Below are 19,689 nucleotides of genomic sequence, written 5' to 3' on the forward strand. Positions count from 1 at the left end.
AGGACAATGGAAGAGCAGCCTAAAGAGTCCCCAAGCACCCCCCTCCCCCAGTGTTGAGACTGGAGCACCTTGTGCTGTATCTCAGCCCCCTGGAGACCAGGATCAGATCTCAGACTACCAGGAGAGGGGCCAATGGAAGCTGTGGACCAGCCCGAAGAATCCCCAAACCCCAATCTCAAGACTGGAGCACCCTGAACTGGATCTCAGCCACCTGGAGTCCAGGATCAGATCCTGAACTACCATGAGAAGGGCCAATGGAAGCTGTGGACCAGCCTGAAGAGCCCCAGAATAGCCCAGTCTCAAGACTGGAGCACCTTGAGTTGTATCTCAATGACCTGGAGTCCAGGATAAGATTCCAAAATACTAATTTCCCACATTGGGAAGACCTCAGGAGAAGGAGGACAGAAGGCCTAGAGAGCCCTCAAAACCCCCACCCCAGGACTGGAGCACTTTGAGCTGTATCTCAATAACCTGGAGTCCAGGATGAGCTCCCAAACTATCAGGAGCAGGAAGCATGGAAGGTCTGGAGCAGCTTGAAGACCTGCAACAGCCTGAAGAGCCCCCTAACCCCCCACCACCTCAAGATGGGAGCACCTTGAGCTGTATCTCCACAACTTGGGAGTCCAGGATGAGCTCTCAACCTCTTCCTTTGCCACCTTGGAAAGCCCTCAGGAGAAGGAGAAAGGAACAGCAGAGATGTGCAAGCAAATCATTTCTCTACTGAACAAACCATGCTGCCCTGAGGGCTGAACCAAGGTTCAGGAGAAGATGCTGACTCCATCTGCCTTCCTCTCCTGGAGGTGCTCTTGTAGCTCTGCTGAAATATGGATGAAGGAACTCCAAGTGCTCCCAAGCACGGCCTGCTGTCCCCAGCTGCTCTGCCAGTGTTTAGACCTCATTAAAGTCCAAAGCTCCAAGCACTTAAAGCTCCAGCAGGACCTCCATCCAAGCTAACAATCAGGTCACTTACACCAAGCGTGGCTGAGCCACCATGATCCTTGTAAGCAGAACTGAAGCACCGCCAGACACTGAGGAGTTCCTGGGGGTTGTTCCTCATCCATCTTTTATCATCCTTGAGTGGAGAGGAAGCTTTTTGTGTGTGTGTGTCTGTGTCCTTACAAACCTCTGCTTGAAACAAACCAAACCAAACCACCAACAGAAAAGGACAACCAAGATCTGACTGAGGGAGCTGAGGCTGTTCAGTCTGGAGAGGAGAAGGCTCCAAGGAGACCTTACTGTGGCCTCCCAGGATTTGAAGGGGGCTACAAGAAAGCTGGGGAGGGACATTTTAGGGTGTCAGGGAGTGATAGGACTGAGGGAAATGGAGCAAAACTAGAAGAGGTAGATTCAGATTGGATGTTAGGAAGAAGTTCTTCCCCATGAGGGTGCTGAGACACTGGCACAGGTTGCCCAGGGAGGTGGTGGAAGCCTCATCCCTGGAGGTTCTTAAGGCCAGGCTGGATGTGGCTGTGAGCAACCTGATCTAGTGAGAGGTGTCCCTGCCCATGGCAGAGGGGTTGGAACTGGCTGATCCTTGAGGTCCCTTCCTAACAATTCAGTGATTCTACCTACTCCTGCTCCACGTGGGTGAGGTTGGATCTCAACAACATTGCTCAGCCCTCGACTTGGCTCCGCCACAAGGACGGGTGGGGTGGGAAGGGATCTTCAAAGGACACCCAGGCCAACCCCCCTGCAGTCAGCAGGGACATCTGCAGCTAGAGCAGGTTGCTCAGAGCCCCAGACAACCTGACCTGGAATGGTTCCAGGGAAGGGGCATCTCCCACCTCTCTGGGCAAGCTGGGCCAGGGTCTCATCACCCTCAGTGTGGAGGACATCTTCTCTCCAGTCTGAAAGTCCTCACTGAGTTCCAACCATCGCCCTTTGTCCTGTCACCACAGGTCCTGTTCAAAAGTCTGTCCCCAGCTTTCTTCCAAGTCCTGAAAAGCCACCAGAAGGTCACCCTGCAGCCTTCTCTCCAGGTTGAACAACCCCAAATCTCTCAGCCTGGCCTCACAGCAGAGGGCTTCCAGCTCTCCCATCACTGCTGTGGGCTCTGGATGGATCAGACTGGTATCATCTCAACCTTGCTGAGGGTGCTCTCACAGAGTCTCAGCATGGGCTGGGGTGGAAGAGGTCCTGAAGCCCATCAAGTCCAACCCTGAACCCAGCACTGCCAGGGCACCACCAAACCATGGCCTTCAGCACCACACCTCCACAGCTTTGAAACCCCTCCAGGGATGGGGACTCCACCACTGCCCTGGGCAGCCTGGGCCAGGCCTGGACAACCCTCAAGGGGCAGAAATTGTTCCTCATGGCCAACCTGAATCTCCCCTGGGGCAACCTGAACACATTCCTTCTTGTCCCATTATGTGGGAGAAGACCTTGATGGATGCTTGGCTCCAGCCTCCTGCCAAGGAGTTGTAGAGAGCCAGAAGGTCTCCCTTCAGCCTCCTTTTCTCCAGGTTCAACAATCCCAGGTCCCCCAGCTGCTCCTCCAAGTTTTCCAGACCCCTCTCCTTCTCCAGACTCAGGGTCACAAAGGAAAAGGTACCAGGGAAGCCCAGGTAGACCTCAAGCAACATCCAAGGATTTCCACAGCTCTGAGGATCTCCTGAGCAGGCAGAAGCCTCAGATCCACCACCTCACCACTACCCACAGCAGTCACCATAACCACCATTACTCATCCCCTCACCCAGCCACCTCCAGGGGGCTTTGGAAAGCCAAGTGGAGCCCTTGGCTCCTCAGCCAACGTTTTGAGATGCTCCTCAGCCAACGTTTCACCTCCACCAGCAGGCTCCCACCACCCCAGCAGCGTGCTGAGCTGAAATCTGCCAGAAGATCCTCTGCAGGGACAGGAGGAACCCAGCCAGGTTCACACCTAAGGCTCCAACTCCCTGCCAAGCCACCCTCCCTCCAAAATCCAGCTCTGGAGGAGCATCAGGCAGGCACCTGCCAACCATCTGTTGAGCAGAAGTCCCCAGGCTCAGCACTGAGACAGAGAGTTGAGCAGGAAGAGGCAGCCACAGGCACTCCAGGTTCCCAGCAGAAGCCTTTGTGCAGCAGCAGGAGGGAGCTCCACAACACGGCAGCGCTGGAAGGAAGAGCTCCTTTCCAGGGATGGAGCAGTTGGGGTTCCTCAAAAGAGGTCTGATGGGACCTTCCCTCAGCACCTCCTCTCCCAGAGCTCCAGCAGGGTTAGGAAAACAGCTCCAACAGCAGCAGAATGGTTGGACTTGATCTTTGGTACTGTTTGGTCGACGGTTGGACCAGATGATGTTTGGGGGTGTGAGGTCAGTGGGTGGACTTGATGACCTTAAAGGTCAGGTCCACCCAAAAGGATTCTATGCTTCTAAACCAAACAGCTTGAGGGGTCTGGGCTGCCTTTGACCTCCAAGTCAGAGAATCTCCAAATCCCAGCATGGTAGTGCTGGGAAGGGAGGTCTGGGGCTCATCCAGTCCAACCTCACTGCTCCAGCAGGACACCCACAGCAGCTTGCCCAGCACCACAATGGCCAGGGGGGGCTGGAAGCTCTGCAGACAAGGAGACTCCACAACCTCTCTGGGCAGCCTGCCCCAGGGCTCCACCACCCTCACAGCCAACAAACTGCTCCTAATGGAACCTCCTGGGTTCCACTCTGTGGCCATTGCCCCTTGTCCTGCAGTGGGCACCACTGACAAGAGCCTGGACACATCTTCTTGCCCCCCACAGGTCCCTTAGCTCTTGCTGAGCACTGATCAGATCCCCTCTCAGGCTGCTCTTCTCCAGGCTCAACAGCCCCAGGGCTCTCAGCCTTTCCTCCTCACAGAGATGCTCCAGGCCCCTCAGCAGCTTCCCAGCCTCCACTGGACTCTCTCCAGTAGCTCCCAGTCCCTCTGGAACTGAGGAGTCCGGAACTGGGGAGCCCAGAACTGGACCCATTTGTCCAGCTGTGGGCTCACCAGGGCAGAGTAGAAGTGGAGGAGAACCTCCCTTGACCTGCTGGCCACACTCTTCTGCACATCCCCCAGGAGACCCTTGGCCTTCTTGAGGCCACACTGCTGCCTCATGGGGACATTGCTGTCCCCCAGCACTCTCAGGTCCTTCTCAGTAAACTGGTTTCATCGTTGCTCTTCCCACCAGAGCTGCCCTCCCATGGCCACTTAACTGCAGCATCTCCTCAGGGATGCTCAAGGCTCCAAATCTCCTCCCACCCTGTTATCTAAATTGACATCTTAATTGGTGCCAGGCTGGAGCTGGTGGGAACCAAACCATGAACCTTGATTCCAGGAGGAAGCCAGGACCCAAACCCAGCCCAAAGCTGCCAGCTGGGTGTGGTTGGAGCCTGGAGGTGGCACCAAATCTCCTCTGCCCATAGGTATGGATCTTGGTGGGGTCTTGAGGGTGCTGAGATACCACCTTAACGCTGGGAGGAAGAGGTGGGAAGGGAACTGGGAGTGGAGGTGACTCCTGACTCCACTCCTGAGCTCGTCACTGCTCTGGGACTCGCAGGTCCCAGCTCCTGCCTGCGCTGCGGAGATAAGGCTGAGGTGGTGCTGGGGGAGCTCTGCAAGGACAGCCATGGGGCAGCTTCTTCCAAGCTGTGTTTTCTGAGGACACCAAGCCAAGGCTTGCTGCTGGTTTCCCCTTCCTCCTGGATGGTGGCTCATGGCTGGGTCACCCACCCATCACTGACACCACCGGCACAGTGCTGGGAGGGCTCTTGGGCAGCAACAGTCAAAGGCTGTAGGATGATAGAGTCACTGGGGCTGGAGAAGCCCTTCAAGATCATGGAGCTCAACCCTGAACCCAGCTCTGCCAGGGCACCACCAAACCATGGCCCTCAGCACCACATCTCCAGGGCTTTGAAAGCCCTCCGGGGATGGGGACTCCACCACTGCCCTGCACAGCCTGGGCCAGGCCTGGACAATCCTCAAGGGGCAGAAACTGTTCCTCATGGCCAACCTAAACCTCCCCTGGGGCAACCTGAACACATTTCTTCTTGTCCCATCACTTGGGAGAAGACTTTGATGCCCACCTGGCTCCAGCCTCCTTTCAGGGAGGTGTACAGAGCCAGAAGGTCTCCCTTCAGCCTCCTTTCTTCCAGGCTCAACAGCCCCAGGTCCCTCAGCTGCTCCTCACAACTTCTCCAGACCCTTCCCCAGCTTTGTTGCCCTTCTCTGGACCTGCTCCAGTCCCTCAATGTCCTTCTTGGAGTGAGGAGCCCAATACTGACCCCAGGATTCCAGCTGTGGCCTCAGCAGTGCCCAGTCCAGAGGGACAATCCCTGCCCTGCTCCTGCTGGCCACACCATTGCTGATCCAGGCCAGGCTGCTGGTGGCCTTCTTGGCCACCTGGGCACAGCCTGGCTCATCTTCAGCTGCTGCTGACTGACACACTCCAGGCTCTTCTCCAGCAGGCAGTTTCCAGCCACTCTGCCCCCAGCCCAGAGCATTCCTGGGGTCGGTGTGGCCCAAGTGCAGGACCTAACACTTGGCCTTGGTGACCCTCATGCCATGCAACCAACTCCCCAATCCAGTAAGACCAGCAACTTGGCCGCCACCTGGCCAGCTTTGAGGTGCTGGAGCACCTTCAGCAAGACCTCAGAGGAGGAAACCACGTCCAGCTCCTCCCTTGCCCACCAGCATTCCTGCTGGCCAAGCCCAGCAGCTCCAGACTGGCCAGGAGAAAACAACCACCCACCTCCAAATGCCACAGTGCTGAAGCAAGGAAAAGAGGAGAGATGGCAGCTGCCTCTCTGAAGCCTCCTCAGATACCATGAATCACCCTGCACGCTGCCAGAAGTGGCACAGAGCAGCAGGGCCACCTCCCTGCCACCACTGGTGGCCTTTTGGAAGCCTCCCCAGGTAACCATGAATCACCCTGCACGCTGCCAGAAGTGGCATGGGGCAGCAGGGCCACCTCCCTGCCACCACTGGTGGCCTTTTGGAAGCCTCCTCAGATAACCATGAATCACCCTGCATGGGGCCAGAAGTGGCATGGGGCAGCAGGGCCACCCCCCTGCCACCACTGGTGGCCTTTTGGAAGCCTCCTCAGATACCATGAATCACCCTGCACACTGCCAGAAGTGGCATGGGGCAGCAGGGCCACCCCCCTGCCACCACTGGTGGCCTTTTGGAAGCCTCCTCAGATACCATGAATCACCCTGCACACTGCCAGAAGTGGCATGGGGCAGCAGGGCCACCCCCCTGCCACCACTGGTGGCCTTTTGGAAGCCTCCCCAGGTAACCATGAATCACCCTGCACGCTGCCAGAAGTGGCATGGGGCAGCAGGGCCACCTCTCTGCCACCACTGGTGGCCTTTTGGAAGCCTCCCCAGGTAACCATGAATCACCCTGCATGGGGCCAGAAGTGGCATGGGGCAGCAGGGCCACCCCCCTGCCACCACTGGTGGCCACTTCTCAGCCACCTCTTGTGGTGCCACCAGGGTGCTGACGCCAGCTTGAAGCAGCATGGAGGAGGGAGAGGCTAATCTGGGAAGTTCATCCATAATTCAGTGTGGACAACACCAGGAGACCATTCCAAGAGGGTGGAATTGCCAAGTCCTCCGTTCCCACAGCAACCTTGGCGTGGTCCCTGGTGGGCAACCAACAGCTCCTGGAGCTGTGGCACGCGGTGGTGGCACCCAGCAGCGCGGTGGCACCGACCCCAAGTGACACCCAGGGTAAAAATAGCCCTGGAAAAGCGGGAGGGGGGAGGGGTTTGAGAGATCCTGGATGAAGGCTGGACATGCCAGCTAGAAAGCTGCCTTCTGGCTTGCAGGTAGGAGCCTGCTCATCATCTCAAGAGGCTTTAGATGGTCATCACAGGCTCATTTGGGTTGGAAAAGATCAAGTCCTTGAGAACATCAGTGAGGACCTCACCCTGAGTGACCCCCAGGCTAAAAACATCCCTGGAGCTGAGAAAGGTTGGACATCCCAGCTGGGAAGTCTTACTCTGGCTTGCAGGTGGAAGCCTCCTCATCATCTCAAGAGGCTTTAGATCATGGAATCACAGCAGCATTTGGGCTGGACAAGACCTTTCAGATGACTGAGGTCGAGGAGGAGGAGGTGGAGGATTCTCCTGGCAACAATGTGGATGCTCAGGGAGGCTCTGGGAGGCTCTTGAGAACAGCAGTGAGGGTATCACCACTCCAAGTGGTGTCCAGGGTAAAAACACCCCTGGAAAAGGGGGTTTTGAGGAAGCCTGGATGAAGGTTGGATAACCCATCATGAAAACCTTGGGTTGCAGGGGGGAGCCTCATCATCCTCATCATCTCTAGAGGCTTTGTACCACGGAAATGGTTGGGTTGGACAAGACCTTTCACATCACTGAGGCCAAGCAGGGTGAGGGGCAAACTGAGGCAGGGAACAAGGGAGGCACTGGGTCTCCATGCTCAAACCCACCCCAAGGTCTCCTGCAACCCCTGAGAGGTGGTCCCTGAGATGAAAAGTGGGGTGCCTGGCAGGGGGTCAGGCCAAGAACCCCAATTTCCTTCTTGAGGAACCTCAGGAGGGGAAGCCTCCACCCAGAGGAGGCACTGGCTCTCCATGCAGCCATGAAAGCCCATGCTCAAACCCACCCCAAGGTCTCCTGCAACCCCTGAGAGGTGGTCCCTGAGATGAAAAGTGGGGTGCCTGGCAGGGGGTCAGGCCAAGAACCCCAATTTCCTTCTCGAGGAGCCTCAAGAGGACCAGGGACGGCCACGGCCGCTGCCGCCGGCTGCCCAGCAGAGAGCAGAGCACCTCCCCCACGTGCCCCTGGGCTCCCCTCCCCTGCCCCCCTGCACATCTGCCAGGGTCACCTGTGTGCTGTCCCCTTCCAGCCGAGGAGGCCTGATGCTGGAGAGGTGAATGGTTTTGTGGTCTCCAGAGCTGAGCTTCACCACGATGGCGTCGGCGTTCAGCACCTGCATCACCTGCCGCGGGAGAAGGGGGGAGGGGAGGTGAACAGGGTGGCCCCCAGTGCCAGCACCCACCCAACCCACCCCTGCCCTTGTCCCACAGCACGGAGGGAGAAGCTCCAAGGCCGAGCCTGGCGCCTGCCTGGGTGAGCTGGAGAGAATGAAGCTCACAGTGGGGCCCTGGGGTGCGTTCAGAGGAGTGTGTCCAGCAGATCCAGGGAGGTTCTCCTCCCCCTCAGCTCTGCCCTGGTGAGACCTCACCTGGAATATTGCATCCAGTTTTGGGCCTCCCAGTTCAAGAGGGACAGGGATCTGCTGGAGAGAGTCCAACAGAGGGTTACCAGGATGATTAAGGGACAGGAGCACTGCTCTGTGAGGAGAGGCTGAGAGCCCTGGGGCTGCTTAGTCTGGAGAGGAGAAGACTGAGAGGGGATTTAATAAATGTTTATCAATATCTGAGGGCTGGGGGTCAAGAGGGAGGGGACAGGTTCTGCTCAGTTGCACCCTGTGATAGGACAAGGGACAGTGGATATAAACTACAGCACAGGAGGCTCCAGCTCAACAAGAGGAGGAACTTCTTCACTGTGAGGGTCACAGAGCACTGGAACAGGCTCCCCAGAGAGGTTGTGGCAACTCCTTCTCTGGAGACTTTCATGACCCATCTGGATGTGTTCCTGTGTGACCTGTGCTGGATTCTGTGGCCCTGCTCTGGCAGGGGGGTTGGGCTCCATGATCTCCAGAGGTCCCTTCCAACCCCTGTGATCCTGTGAGTCTGTGGTTCTCCAAGCCTGAGATGCTCAGGCAGTCAAAACCACACAAGATCCCTCAACAGTGGCACAGCAGCACATCACCAACCATGGGTTGTCCTCTGCTGGGGCTCAGACCTGAAGGGTTTCACTCCAGAAACCAAACTGGAGTGGGGAGTGGAGCTGGAGGAACTTGGCTGGTCCCTGGAGGTAAGGGTGGAGGTTTGAGGAGCACAAAACATCTGGAGGGGCTGAAGAAACCCAAAGCTAAGCAGGAAAATCCTTTCTGTCCTTTTCTCCAAGAGCTTTTTTGGGTGGCAGCTGAGCACGCCATAAATATTGGATGAAGGAAGGTGACAAATGACACAGCCACGGGGACACTGCTGAGTCTCCTGTTCTGCCATCACCTCTGTCACCCTGTCTTCTCCCAACCCAGGAAGGCTCTGAGAAAGGGGCAGCAAAGCATCTTCTGCTGCTTCCATGCTGCTGAAGCCTCCTGCCTGGAGGAGCTGTGAACGTCTCAAGGTCATCTCCATGTCCTGCTGCCACCCTGCCCTGTCCTGCTCACATGGCCCAGCTCCAGATGCCACATCGCTGAGTGAGAGAGGCACCAGGCTTTGGGCAGAGTGGCTGGAAAGGGTGGAAAAGAACCTCAGGGGGTTGGTGGCAGCAGCTGAAGATCAGCCAGGCTGTGCCCAGGTGGCCAAGAAGGCCACCAGCAGCCTGGCCTGGATCAGCAATAGTGTGGCCAGCAGGAGCAGGGCAGGGATTGTCCCTCTGGACTGGGCATTGCTGAGGCCACAGCTGCAATCCTGAGGTCAGTTTTGGGTGCCTCACTCCAAGAAGGACATTGAGGGACTGGAGCAGGTCCAGAGAAGGGCAACAAAGCTGAGAAGGGTCTGGAGAAGTTGTGGGGAGCAGCTGAGGGACCTGGGGGTGTTGAGCCTGAAGAAAAGGAAGCTGAGGGGAGACCTTCTGGCTCTCTACACCTCCCTGAAAGGAGGCTGGAGCCAGGTGGGCATCAAAGTCTTCTCCCAAATGATGGGACTAGGAGAAATGTGTTCAGATTGCCCCAGGGGATGTTCAGGTTGGCCATGAGGAACAATTCTGCCCCCTGAGGACTGTCCAGGCCTGGCCCAGGCTGTGCAGGGCAGTGGTGGAGTCCCCATCCCCAGAGGACTTTCAAAGCCCTGGAGGTGTGGTGCTGAGGGCCATGGTTTGGTGGTGCCCTGGCAGAGCTGGGTTCAGGGTTGGACTCCATACCTTCAAAAGGTCCTCTCCACACAAAGTGAATCTCTAATTCTCTGGTTCCACTCTGTGACTCAATGTGGACACTGAGTCCATGTCCTCCTGGCCCTTCAGACACCCATCAGAGCTGGGTCAACACGGCAAAGTGCCTTGCGAGCTCATTTTTGGCCAGGAAAGGAGGGGTTTGCTTAGGGCTTGATGGACTTGGCCAGGTCTCTGGTGCCAGTTGCTGGCTCCTCAGTGTCCACTGTGGCCATGCTGGAGGCTGAGATGCTGGGAGGTGGCATCTCCTTGCCCTCCTGCCAGGGATCCGTGGTGGGAGCACGTGATGCATGCCTAATGTAGCATGGGATCAGCCCCTCAGAGCTGACCTGCAGCTCCTCTGGCTTCAGCAGCTGCTTTGTGTCCAAGAAGGAAGAGATGGCTGCTGAGGAACGTGCTGCTGAGGTCCCACCCTGACTTCCCCCGCCGAGGACGATGCCCTCAAGCATGAGATTTGATTACTCTGCTTAACAGGGCAAAAGTGCTCTGGGCTGGGTTGGGCTGATGGGAAAAGAGGGAATTTAGGTCCTTGGAGAAGCTGAGTTGTCCCCTGGGGGAGGTCTGAGACAAACCCTTGGTGTCTCCTCCAATTATGAATTTCCATCATCTCCTCAGCCCTTTGGCTGAGCATGGCTGGAGGCACCCAGGGGGGGAAAAGGGCTTCAAGTGGAGCAAGTTTGGGACCTCCTCCCTCTGCTCTGGACCCACTTCTCCAGCTGTGGGCTCACCAGGGCAGAGTAGAAGGGAAGGAGAACCTCCCTGCACCTGCTGGCCACACTCTTCCTCATGCCCCCCAGGACACCACTGGCCTTCTTGAGGCCATGTTGCTGGCTCATGGTGACCTTCTTGTCCCCCAGCACTCCCAGGTCCCTCTCCACAGAGCTGCTCCCCAGCAGGTCACCCCTCACCTCTGCTGCTGCAGGGGGTTGTTCCTTCCCTGGGGCAGGACCCTCCACTTGCCCTGGCTGAACTTCACCAGGTTCTCCTCCACCCAGCTCTCCAGCCTGGCCAGGTTTGGCTGGACAGCAGCAGAGCCTAAGAGGTGTCACCACCCCTCCCAGTCTGGCACCATCAGCAAACTGGCTGAGGACCCACAGTGCTCCTTCACCCAGGTCACTGATGAAGACATTGACCAAGACTGGACCTAGTCATGATCCCTCATCCCTTCTGAGCTGAACTCCAGACCCTGCAGCCCCCCACCCCAAAAAAATCAGATTCTCTTCCTGAGCTGACCACCAGCCCCTCCAAACCCCCCTCAAAATCCACTTTCCTGCCATGTTGAGCACCAGATCTGACTCCCACCCCTCCCAGAAGCAGATTCTGCTCCTGAGCTGAGCTCCAGACCCTCCAAAGCCCCCCCAAAACCACTCTCCTACCATGCTGAGCTCAGCTCCAGACCTTCACATCCACCCCCCCAAAAGCAGGTTCTGCTCCTAAGCTGAGCTCCAGACCCTCCAAAGCCCCCCCAAAACCACTCTCCTACCATGCTGAGCTCCAGACCTTCCCATCCCCTCCCAAAAGCAGGTTCTGCTCCTAAGCTGAGCTCCAGACCCTCCAAAGCCCCCCCAAAACCACTCTCCTACCATGCTGAGCTCAGCTCCAGACCTTCACATCCACCCCCCCAAAAGCAGGTTCTGCTCCTGAGCTGAGCTCCAGACCCTCCAAAGCCCCCCCAAAACCACTCTCCCACCATGCTGAGTTCAGCTCCAGACCTTCCCATCCCCCCTCCATCAAGCTGATTCTGCTCCTGAGCTGAGCACCAGATCTGATTCAACCCCCCCTCTCCAGAAGCAGGTTCCTCTCCTGAGCTGTCTCCAAACCCTCCCAAACCAAAGGGATTTGTCCCCCCCCCAAAGGGGTTTTTGATCCTCTGGAGGGGGTCTGATCCTGCCCTGGAGTGGTGGAAGTGGGACAAGCAGCAGCTCTGAGCTCCTCAGAGCTGGATTCTAAACAGCTTTTGGCAGAAGAAGGCTGGAGGGGGAGGGAAGGAAAGGGAGGGGAGGGGAGGGGATGATGTCCCCAATTTTTTGGGTTGCTCCAAGCCAAGCTGACGTAGGCAATTCAGGAGAGAAGCTGCCAGCTTCTTCCTCCTTCCTCCTCCTCCTCCTCCTGCCACTCACCCACAGCCTCGAATCCAAGCCCAAACCTTCAGTTCCCCTCCACCCCTCAACCCCTCCCTTTGCTCACAAAGCACCAGAAGCAAGGAGCCAAAATTAGCTTCAGTTTGCTGCTTTTTGCATAGCCAGGTTGGGATCTTCCTCCTCCTCCTCCTCCTTCTCCATCCCCTCCTCTTCCTCCTCCCCTAACGTCAGCTCAGCCTCTTTCTGCCCGGCATGGAGGCGGCGCCGGGGCCCAGCAGGAGCTGCCTGCCTGCCTCGGGGTCCTGAGAGCTCTCTGGCAGGATGGATGAGGCCTCACAGGGTGCTGAGTCCCCACCAAAGGCTGCTGGCAGGATGGATGAGGGCTCACAGGGTGCTGAGTCCCCATCAAAGGCTGCTGGCAGGATGGATGAGGGCTCACAGGGTGCTGAGTCCCCATCAAAGGCTGCTGGCAGGATGGATGAGGCCTCACAGGGTGCTCAGTCCCCACCAAAGGCTGCTGGCAGGGTGGATGAGGGCTCAGACAGTGCTCAGTCCCCACCAAAGGGTGCTGGCAGGATGGATGAGGGATCAGACAGTGCTCAGTCCCCAAAGGGTGCTGGCAGGATGGATGAGGGCTCACAGGGTGCTCAGTCCCCACCAAAGGCTGCTGGCAGGGTGGATGAGGGCTCAGACAGTGCTCAGTCACCAAAGGCTGCTGGCAGGGTGGATGAGGGCTCAGACAGTGCTCAGTCACCAAAGGCTGCTGGCAGGATGGATGAGGGCTCACAGGGTGCTCAGTCCCCACCAAAGGCTGCTGGCAGGGTGGATGAGGGCTCAGACAGTGCTCAGTCACCAAAGGCTGCTGGCAGGATGGATGAGGGCTCAGACAGTGCTCAGTCACCAAAGGCTGCTGGCAGGGTGGATGAGGGCTCAGACAGTGCTCAGTCACCAAAGGCTGCTGGCAGGATGGATGAGGGCTCACAGGGTGCTCAGTCCCCACCAAAGGCTGCTGGCAGGGTGGATGAGGGCTCACAGGGTGCTCAGTCCCCACCAAAGGCTGCTGGCAGGATGGATGAGGGCTCACAGGGTGCTCAGTCCCCACCAAAGGCTGTTGGCAGGATGGATGAGGGCTCAGACAGTGCTCAGTCACCAAAGGCTGCTGGCAGGATGGATGAGGGCTCACAGGGTGCTCAGTCCCCACCAAAGGCTGCTGGCAGGGTGGATGAGGGCTCAGACAGTGCTCAGTCACCAAAGGCTGCTGGCAGGGTGGATGAGGGCTCAAGACAGTGCTCAGTCCCCACCAAAGGCTGCTGGCAGGGTGGATGAAGGGCTCCTGGGGGGCTCAGCCTCCTCTTTAGGGCTCTGGGCAGATGGCTGTGGGCTTGGAGGGTGCTCAGCCCCCACCTCACAGTGGGGAGCTCATGGTGGAGCCAAACCAGCCACAAGCACATCTTGGGGTGCAGTGAACTATGGGGGCTGAGTGCTCTCAGATCAAGGGGGGGGACAGGACCTCAGAAGAGTGAAAGGCAGAACTGGGAGATCAAGGTGCAACACTGGGAGACTGGGTCCAAAACTGGGGGGGATTAGGTTCAAAATTGGGGGGTCAGGTTCAAAATAGGGTGACCAAGCCCAAAATCTGGGGATCAGGTCCAAAAGTGGGGGACAAAGCCCAAAAACTGGGGGGATCAGGTCCAAAACTGGGGGACAAAGCCCAAAATCTGGGGGAATCAGGTCCAAAAGTGGGGACCAAGCCCAAAAACTGAGGGATCAGGTCCAAAGCTGGGTGATCAAGCCCAAAAACTGGGGGGATCAGGTCCAAAACTGGGGACCAAGCCCCAAAACTGGTGGATTAGGTCAAAAAACTGGGTGACCAAGTCCAAAAACTGGGGGGGAAGAGGGGTGAGGTTCAAAATTGGGTGACCAAGCCCAAAACCTGGGAGATCAGGTCCAAAACTGATGGACCAAGTCCAAAATCTGGGGGGACTAAGTCAAAAACTGGGGACCAAGCCCCAAAACTGAGGGATCAGGTCCAAAACTGGGGGACAAAGCCCAAAAACTGGGGGGATCAGGTCCAAAATTGGGTCACCAATTTTCACCTGGGGGAAACTGTGGCCCCAAACTGGGGGGAGGTTGGGCCCAAAACTGGGAGACTGTGCCCCAAAACTGGGAGGTCATGCCAAAAAAAAACAACTGGGGGGGGGTCAGGCACCAAAACTGGGAGTGTCAAGCCCCCAAACCAGGTGATTTGGCCTAAAAAGGGAGCCCTGGGCCCCAGCTTGGAGGTCATGCTCCAGAGCTGTGTGATTGGGTCCCAAATGTGGGAGATTGAGTCCCCAGACCCAGAGACCAGGCCCCCAGACCAGGAGACTGCACCTGGGGGGGATCCCCTCCACGACAGCAGAGATGCATTCCCACCACCACAACCACCTCCATCACCCCACTCTGGGGCCAAGTCTCCCCTGGGCTTGGGGCACATTTGCTCCATGGCAACACCTGGCACAAGGACTGGAGCTGCTGCTGAGCCTCACAACCCCTCCCCCCCACGAGATACCTTCCCTGCCTCGTTGGGGTGCCAAGGATGAGCCTGAAGCTCCTCACCAGCATCCCACAAGCTGTTCAACCAAACAAGGAACATCTTGGAGATGCCAGAAGCATCCACAGCCACCTCCAGAAGCTGCTGAGCAAAGGATGAGTAACGGTCCCCATGCCAACTCCTGGCAGCACCAGCTCCATGCCCATGGTGGGCATCCCTCCAGCTGCTGTTTCTCACCACAGTGGCAGCACCATGGACCAAGCCAGCAAGGCCCTTCAGCCCATGGTCGGGTTCTAAGCTCTGGTCTTCTCAAAGACCACCTGGGCTTGGGAACTGGGCAACTGGGAGAGCAAAAAAGGGCCAGGAGAGCCTTCACCAAGTGGGGAGAAGCTGGTGGAGAAGCTTTCTGGGGTCTCCTGCTCTGCTCCACAGCCACAGCACTGGAGCAGGCAAGGAAGGAGAAGCCCTCCAGGTGATGCTCCCCAAGAGCAGAACCCTCAAGGGTAAAACCTCCAGAAGACCCTCACAAACAGAACCCCCAGGAGCTGACCCTCATGACCAGAGCACTAAGAACAGACTCCCCAGAAGGAGGACCCCAAGGTTAGAACTGCCAAGAGCAGAATTTTATGACCACAACCCTAAAAATAGATTCTCAGGAGCAGGCCCTCATGAGCAGAACCCCCAGGAACAGAACTTCCATAGACCTTCCAGGAGCAGACCCTCAAGGGCAGAACCCCCAGGAGCAGAAGAAGCTCAAGGGCAGAACCCCCAGGAGCAGACCCTCAAGAGCAGAACCCCCAGGAGCAGAAGAAGCTCAAGGGCAGCCCCTCAGGAGCAGAACCTCCAGAAGACCACCTCCACCCCATGTCAACACAGCATGGATGTCCAGACAGAAGCCCAGTAGAGACAGAAGGCTGTTCCAGGTCAGGATGTGACCCAGGAGCAGGGGAAACTCAGGGGTTAAGGTGGCTTTCCAAGAACTGCTGTTTGCTGGGCATGTCCCAGGGCTTGCAGCTAAACCAAAGTCACCTCCCAGGCTGGTGGCACACTAGCTGAGCCAGCAGCACCATCTAGTGGGTGCTCCTCAGAGATGCTCCTGGATCCAAGACCTTCCTGCACTCCTTCAGTTACTCCTGGACCCCAAGGCCAGCTGCAAGCCCACCACCATGGTCCTGGAGAAAGTGAGACTGTCCTCCATAGGGACATCCACAACCTCGGGTAGGGGCAGCACCAGATCAAGCCCCAGGGAGCTCCTCTTGGATTGGAAGGGACCTTGGAGATTGGATCCAACCTCCCTGCAACCTCAACTAGATAGAGCAGGTTGCTCCAACCTGACCAGGAATGGTGTGGCCAGCAGGACCAGGGTAGGGGTTGTCCCCCTGGACTGGGCATTGGTGAGAGCACACCTTGAGTCCTGGGATCTTGGGGGGAGTTTGGGGGGCCCTCAAACCAAGAAGGACATTGAGGGGCTGGAGCACGTCCAGAGAAGAGCAACAAAGCTGGGGAAGGGTCTGGAGGAGAAGGAGAAAGCTTGGGAACTTGTGAGAAACAGCTGAAGTACCTGGGGTTGTTGAGCCTGGACTAGAGAAGGCTGAGTGGAGACCTTCTGGCTCTCTATAGCTCCATGTAAGGAGACTGGAGCCAGGTGACCATCCAGGTGGTCTTCTAAGTGATGGGACAAGAGGAAATGGCCTCAAGTTGCCCCAGGGGAGGTTCAAGTTGGACATGAGGAACAATTTCTGCCCCTTGAGAGTTGTCCAGGCCTGGCTCAGGCTGCCCAGGGCAGTGGTGGAGTCCCCATCCCTGGAGGGCTTTCAAAGCTGTGGAGGTGTGGTGCTGAGGGCCATGGTTTGGTGGTGCCCTGGCAGTGCTGGGTTACAGGCTGGACATGATGGTCTCCAGGGTCTCTTCCAAACCAAACCCATGCTGATACTGAAGCAAACTCCACCAAGGCCAGAGAGCCCTCAGGAGATCCAGAGACAGGTCAAGAACACTCCTGCAGCACCCAACCAGCAAGAGCCTTGGACACCCACCAGCCTTCCTCCACACACCATGGGTCCACCTCTGCTCACACCAGACCTGCTTGAGATCCCATGGTGGGGATACAGCCAAGACAAGACCACCTGGAGCACATCTAGAATTGGACCAAGGTGAGGTGGACACAGTGTCCTCCATCCCAACCCCTCTTGGTTCTCCTGCTCAACCAACCGCTCACCTTGGCCACAAACTGCTTGTCCTTCTGGTCCAGGTTGGCTGTGGGGGCCACATAGTCCCTCCAGATCCTCAGCTTCCGTTCTTTGGCAAACCTGGAAGGAGAGGGGACAAAGATGTCACACCCAGGACGGTGTCTCCAACAGGGATGGAGATGCTGGACCTTACATTGTCCACCAAAGCCCTGGTAGACACCATGGGGCCGGCACAGATGTGGAAGGAGAGGACTGGTGGAGAGGATTCTGGGTGGGGGAAGAGAAGCTGAGGGAAAAGTTTTTTGAAGGTACCCAAACACAGCTGGTTAGAGGGGGCTGGTGGCACCGTGGCCACCCCTGGGTGAAGCTGAGAGTGTGTCCAGCTGTCTCCTGGGGTGGTGCTCACCTCTCAGCTGCCCGCAGCTTCTCGGCCCCCCGGGTGTAGACGGCGATGGACCAGTCGACGCAGCGGGCAAAGCCCTCCCTCAGCAGCAGCTCCGTGATGTTCCCGTTCTGGGGAGAAGGGAGGAAGGTCCTTTAGATATCACAGGGCCCTAAAGGCCTGGCTACAACACCTGGTGCCCCCAGGGCTAGCAGAAGCCACCCCAACGACACCCTCCACACGCCTTTGTTCTCCTCACGGGCTACTCAGATGGACCACGGCGCCCTACATCCATCACTGAAGACCACACAACCCTTCCAAGAGCCCACCAGAGGCACATGGACACTGCAACCACCTTGAGCACCAGCATGGTCCTCTACATCCATCACTGAAGACCACACAACCCTTCCAAGAGCCCACCAGAGGCACATGGACACTGCAACCACCTTGAGCACCAGCATGGTCCTCTACATCCATCACTGAAGACCACACAACTCCTCCAAGAGCCCACCAGAGGAACATGGATGTTGCAACCACCTTTAGCACCAGCATGGTCCTCTACATCCATCACTGAAGACCACACAACCCTTCCAAGAGCCCACCAGAGGCACATGGACACTGCAACCACCTTGAGCACCAGCATGGTCCTCTACATCCATCCCTGAAGACCACACAACTCCTCCAAGAGCCCACCAGAGGAACATGGATGTTGCAACCACCTTTAGCACCAGCATGGTCTTCTACAACCATCACTCAAGGTCCCCCCAGCTCCCCAAGATCCCCTTGAGCACCCTCATGGGCTCCTAGATCCATCTGAAGACCACCCAACAGAGGAATGTGGACGCTGACACCACCTTGAGCACCTCCAGCAAGCGATGCCAAGCAGTCTGAAAGCCTGCTGGGACCTTCTCCCACCACCCTCCTACCAAGCCAAGAGCACTTGCCGGGTGGAGGATGGTGCCCAAGATGTTCTGGTTGTGGCAGCTCTCCAGGACAATCTGCACATCCCTCTGGAGCAGTCTGGACTCCGTGAAGAACTTGGCTTCAGCAGCAAATGGCTCGGGGACCTCAGGAGCATCTGCCTCACGTTTGAAGGTGGGACACTGTAGGAGAAGACAGGGATGGTCAGCAGATGGGTGAGCCCCACAAACCTGGTGAGATGTTATTCATGAGGCAGCAATGTGGCCTCCAGAAGGCCAAGGGTCTCCTGAAGGGCATGAAGAAGAGTGTGGGCAGCAGGTCAAAGGAGGTTCTCCTCCACAACTACTCTGCCCTGGTGAGGCCACCGCTGGGAGAACTTCATCCAGTTGGGAGGGGTCTGGAGGGCAAGCAGAAGGAAGGGTCTGGAGAACTTGTGAGGAGCAGCTGAGGGACCTGGGGGTGTTGAGCCTGGAGAAAAGGAGGCTGAGAGGAGACCTTCTGGCTCTCTATAACTCCCTGAAAGGAGCTTGGAGCCAGGTGGGCAGCAAGGTCTTCTATTTGATGGGACAAGAGGAACCAGCCTCAGGTTGCCCCAGGAGAGGTTCAAGCTGGACGTGAGGAACAATTTCTGCCCCTTGAGGGCTGTCCAGGCCTGGCCCAGGGCTGTGCAAGGCAGTGGTTGAGTCCCCATCCCTGGAAGGGTTTCAAAGCTGTGGAGATGTGGTGCTGAGGGCCATGGTTCAGTGGTGTCCTGGCAGTGCTGGGTTAGATCCTGGGAGATCTTTCCCAACCCAAACAATTCTCCATCCCACCTTGGCCTGGTCCCACAAGTCAACCCCCCAAAACAAAAAAGCCACCAAGGAGGATGGACAATGAACAACAGGGCAAGCTGGAGATGGAAGTGGCTACAAAGAGGTCTTCTGAGCGTGCCAGGGCCACCAGCAGCCAAGCCTCACCTTGATGCCCGAGAGCATGACGGTGACCAGGTAGTAGTCAGGGAGCAGAAGGGCTCTGACCACACTTCCATCCCGGACGTGCTCAATGATGGCTGTGGAGCAAAAGCAAAGAGGTTGGTGGTGCTGTGCTGCAGCTGTGCTGGAAGCTGTGGACACCTCTGTGGTGGGAAAAGTGCCAGGAACAGCACCCCAAAGAGCTTTGGTGGAAGCTGTGGAGTGCTTCCTGGTGAGAAGGTGCCAGAAACAGCACCCCAAGGAGCTTTGGTGGTAGGTGTCAAGCTCTTTGTGGTGAGAGGGTGCCAGGGACAGCACCCCAAGGAGCTTTGGAGGAAGCTGTGAAGCTCTTTGTGGTGAGAAGGTGCCAGAGACAGCACCCCAAGGAGCTTTAGTGGAAGCTGTGGAGCACTTCATGGTGAGAAGGTGCCCAGGCCAGCACCCCAAGGAGCTTTGAGGAAGCTGTGAAGCTCTTTGTGGTGAGAAGGTGCCACGGACAGCACCCCAAGGAGCTTTAGTGGAAGCTGTGGAGCACTTCCTGGTGAGAAGGTGCCAGGGACAGCACCCCAAGGAGCTTTGAGGAAGCTGTGGAGCACTTTGTGGTGAGAAGGTGCCAGGGACAGCACCCCAAGGAGCTTTGGTGGAAGCTGTGGAGCACTTTGTGGTGAGAAGGTGCCAGGGCCAGCACCCCAGGGAGCTTTGGTGGAAGCTGTGGAGCAC

The 19,689-nt window shown here is 57.4% G+C and overlaps 1 protein-coding gene across 2 annotated transcripts in view; it reads right to left on the reverse strand.

Moving 5' to 3' along the window:
* SND1 (staphylococcal nuclease and tudor domain containing 1) overlaps positions 1 to 19,689 on the reverse strand; it is an 81,411-nt gene that overhangs the window by 54,017 nt on the left and 7,705 nt on the right. For both annotated transcript variants that reach the window (XM_068169646.1, XM_068169636.1), the window contains exons 6-10: positions 18,976 to 19,067; positions 18,043 to 18,201; positions 17,123 to 17,229; positions 16,746 to 16,836; positions 7,782 to 7,895 (exon numbers count right to left, since the gene is read on the reverse strand). In XM_068169646.1, the coding sequence (XP_068025747.1) occupies positions 7,782 to 7,895; positions 16,746 to 16,836; positions 17,123 to 17,229; positions 18,043 to 18,201; positions 18,976 to 19,067 (563 nt within the window). The remainder of the gene's footprint in view (positions 1 to 7,781; positions 7,896 to 16,745; positions 16,837 to 17,122; positions 17,230 to 18,042; positions 18,202 to 18,975; positions 19,068 to 19,689) is intronic.

This window comes from Melanerpes formicivorus, unplaced genomic scaffold, assembly GCF_026170545.1.
Source record: "Melanerpes formicivorus ecotype bairdi unplaced genomic scaffold, bMelFor1.0.p_v2 SCAF_3, whole genome shotgun sequence".
NCBI classification, from domain to species: Eukaryota; Metazoa; Chordata; class Aves; order Piciformes; family Picidae; genus Melanerpes; species Melanerpes formicivorus.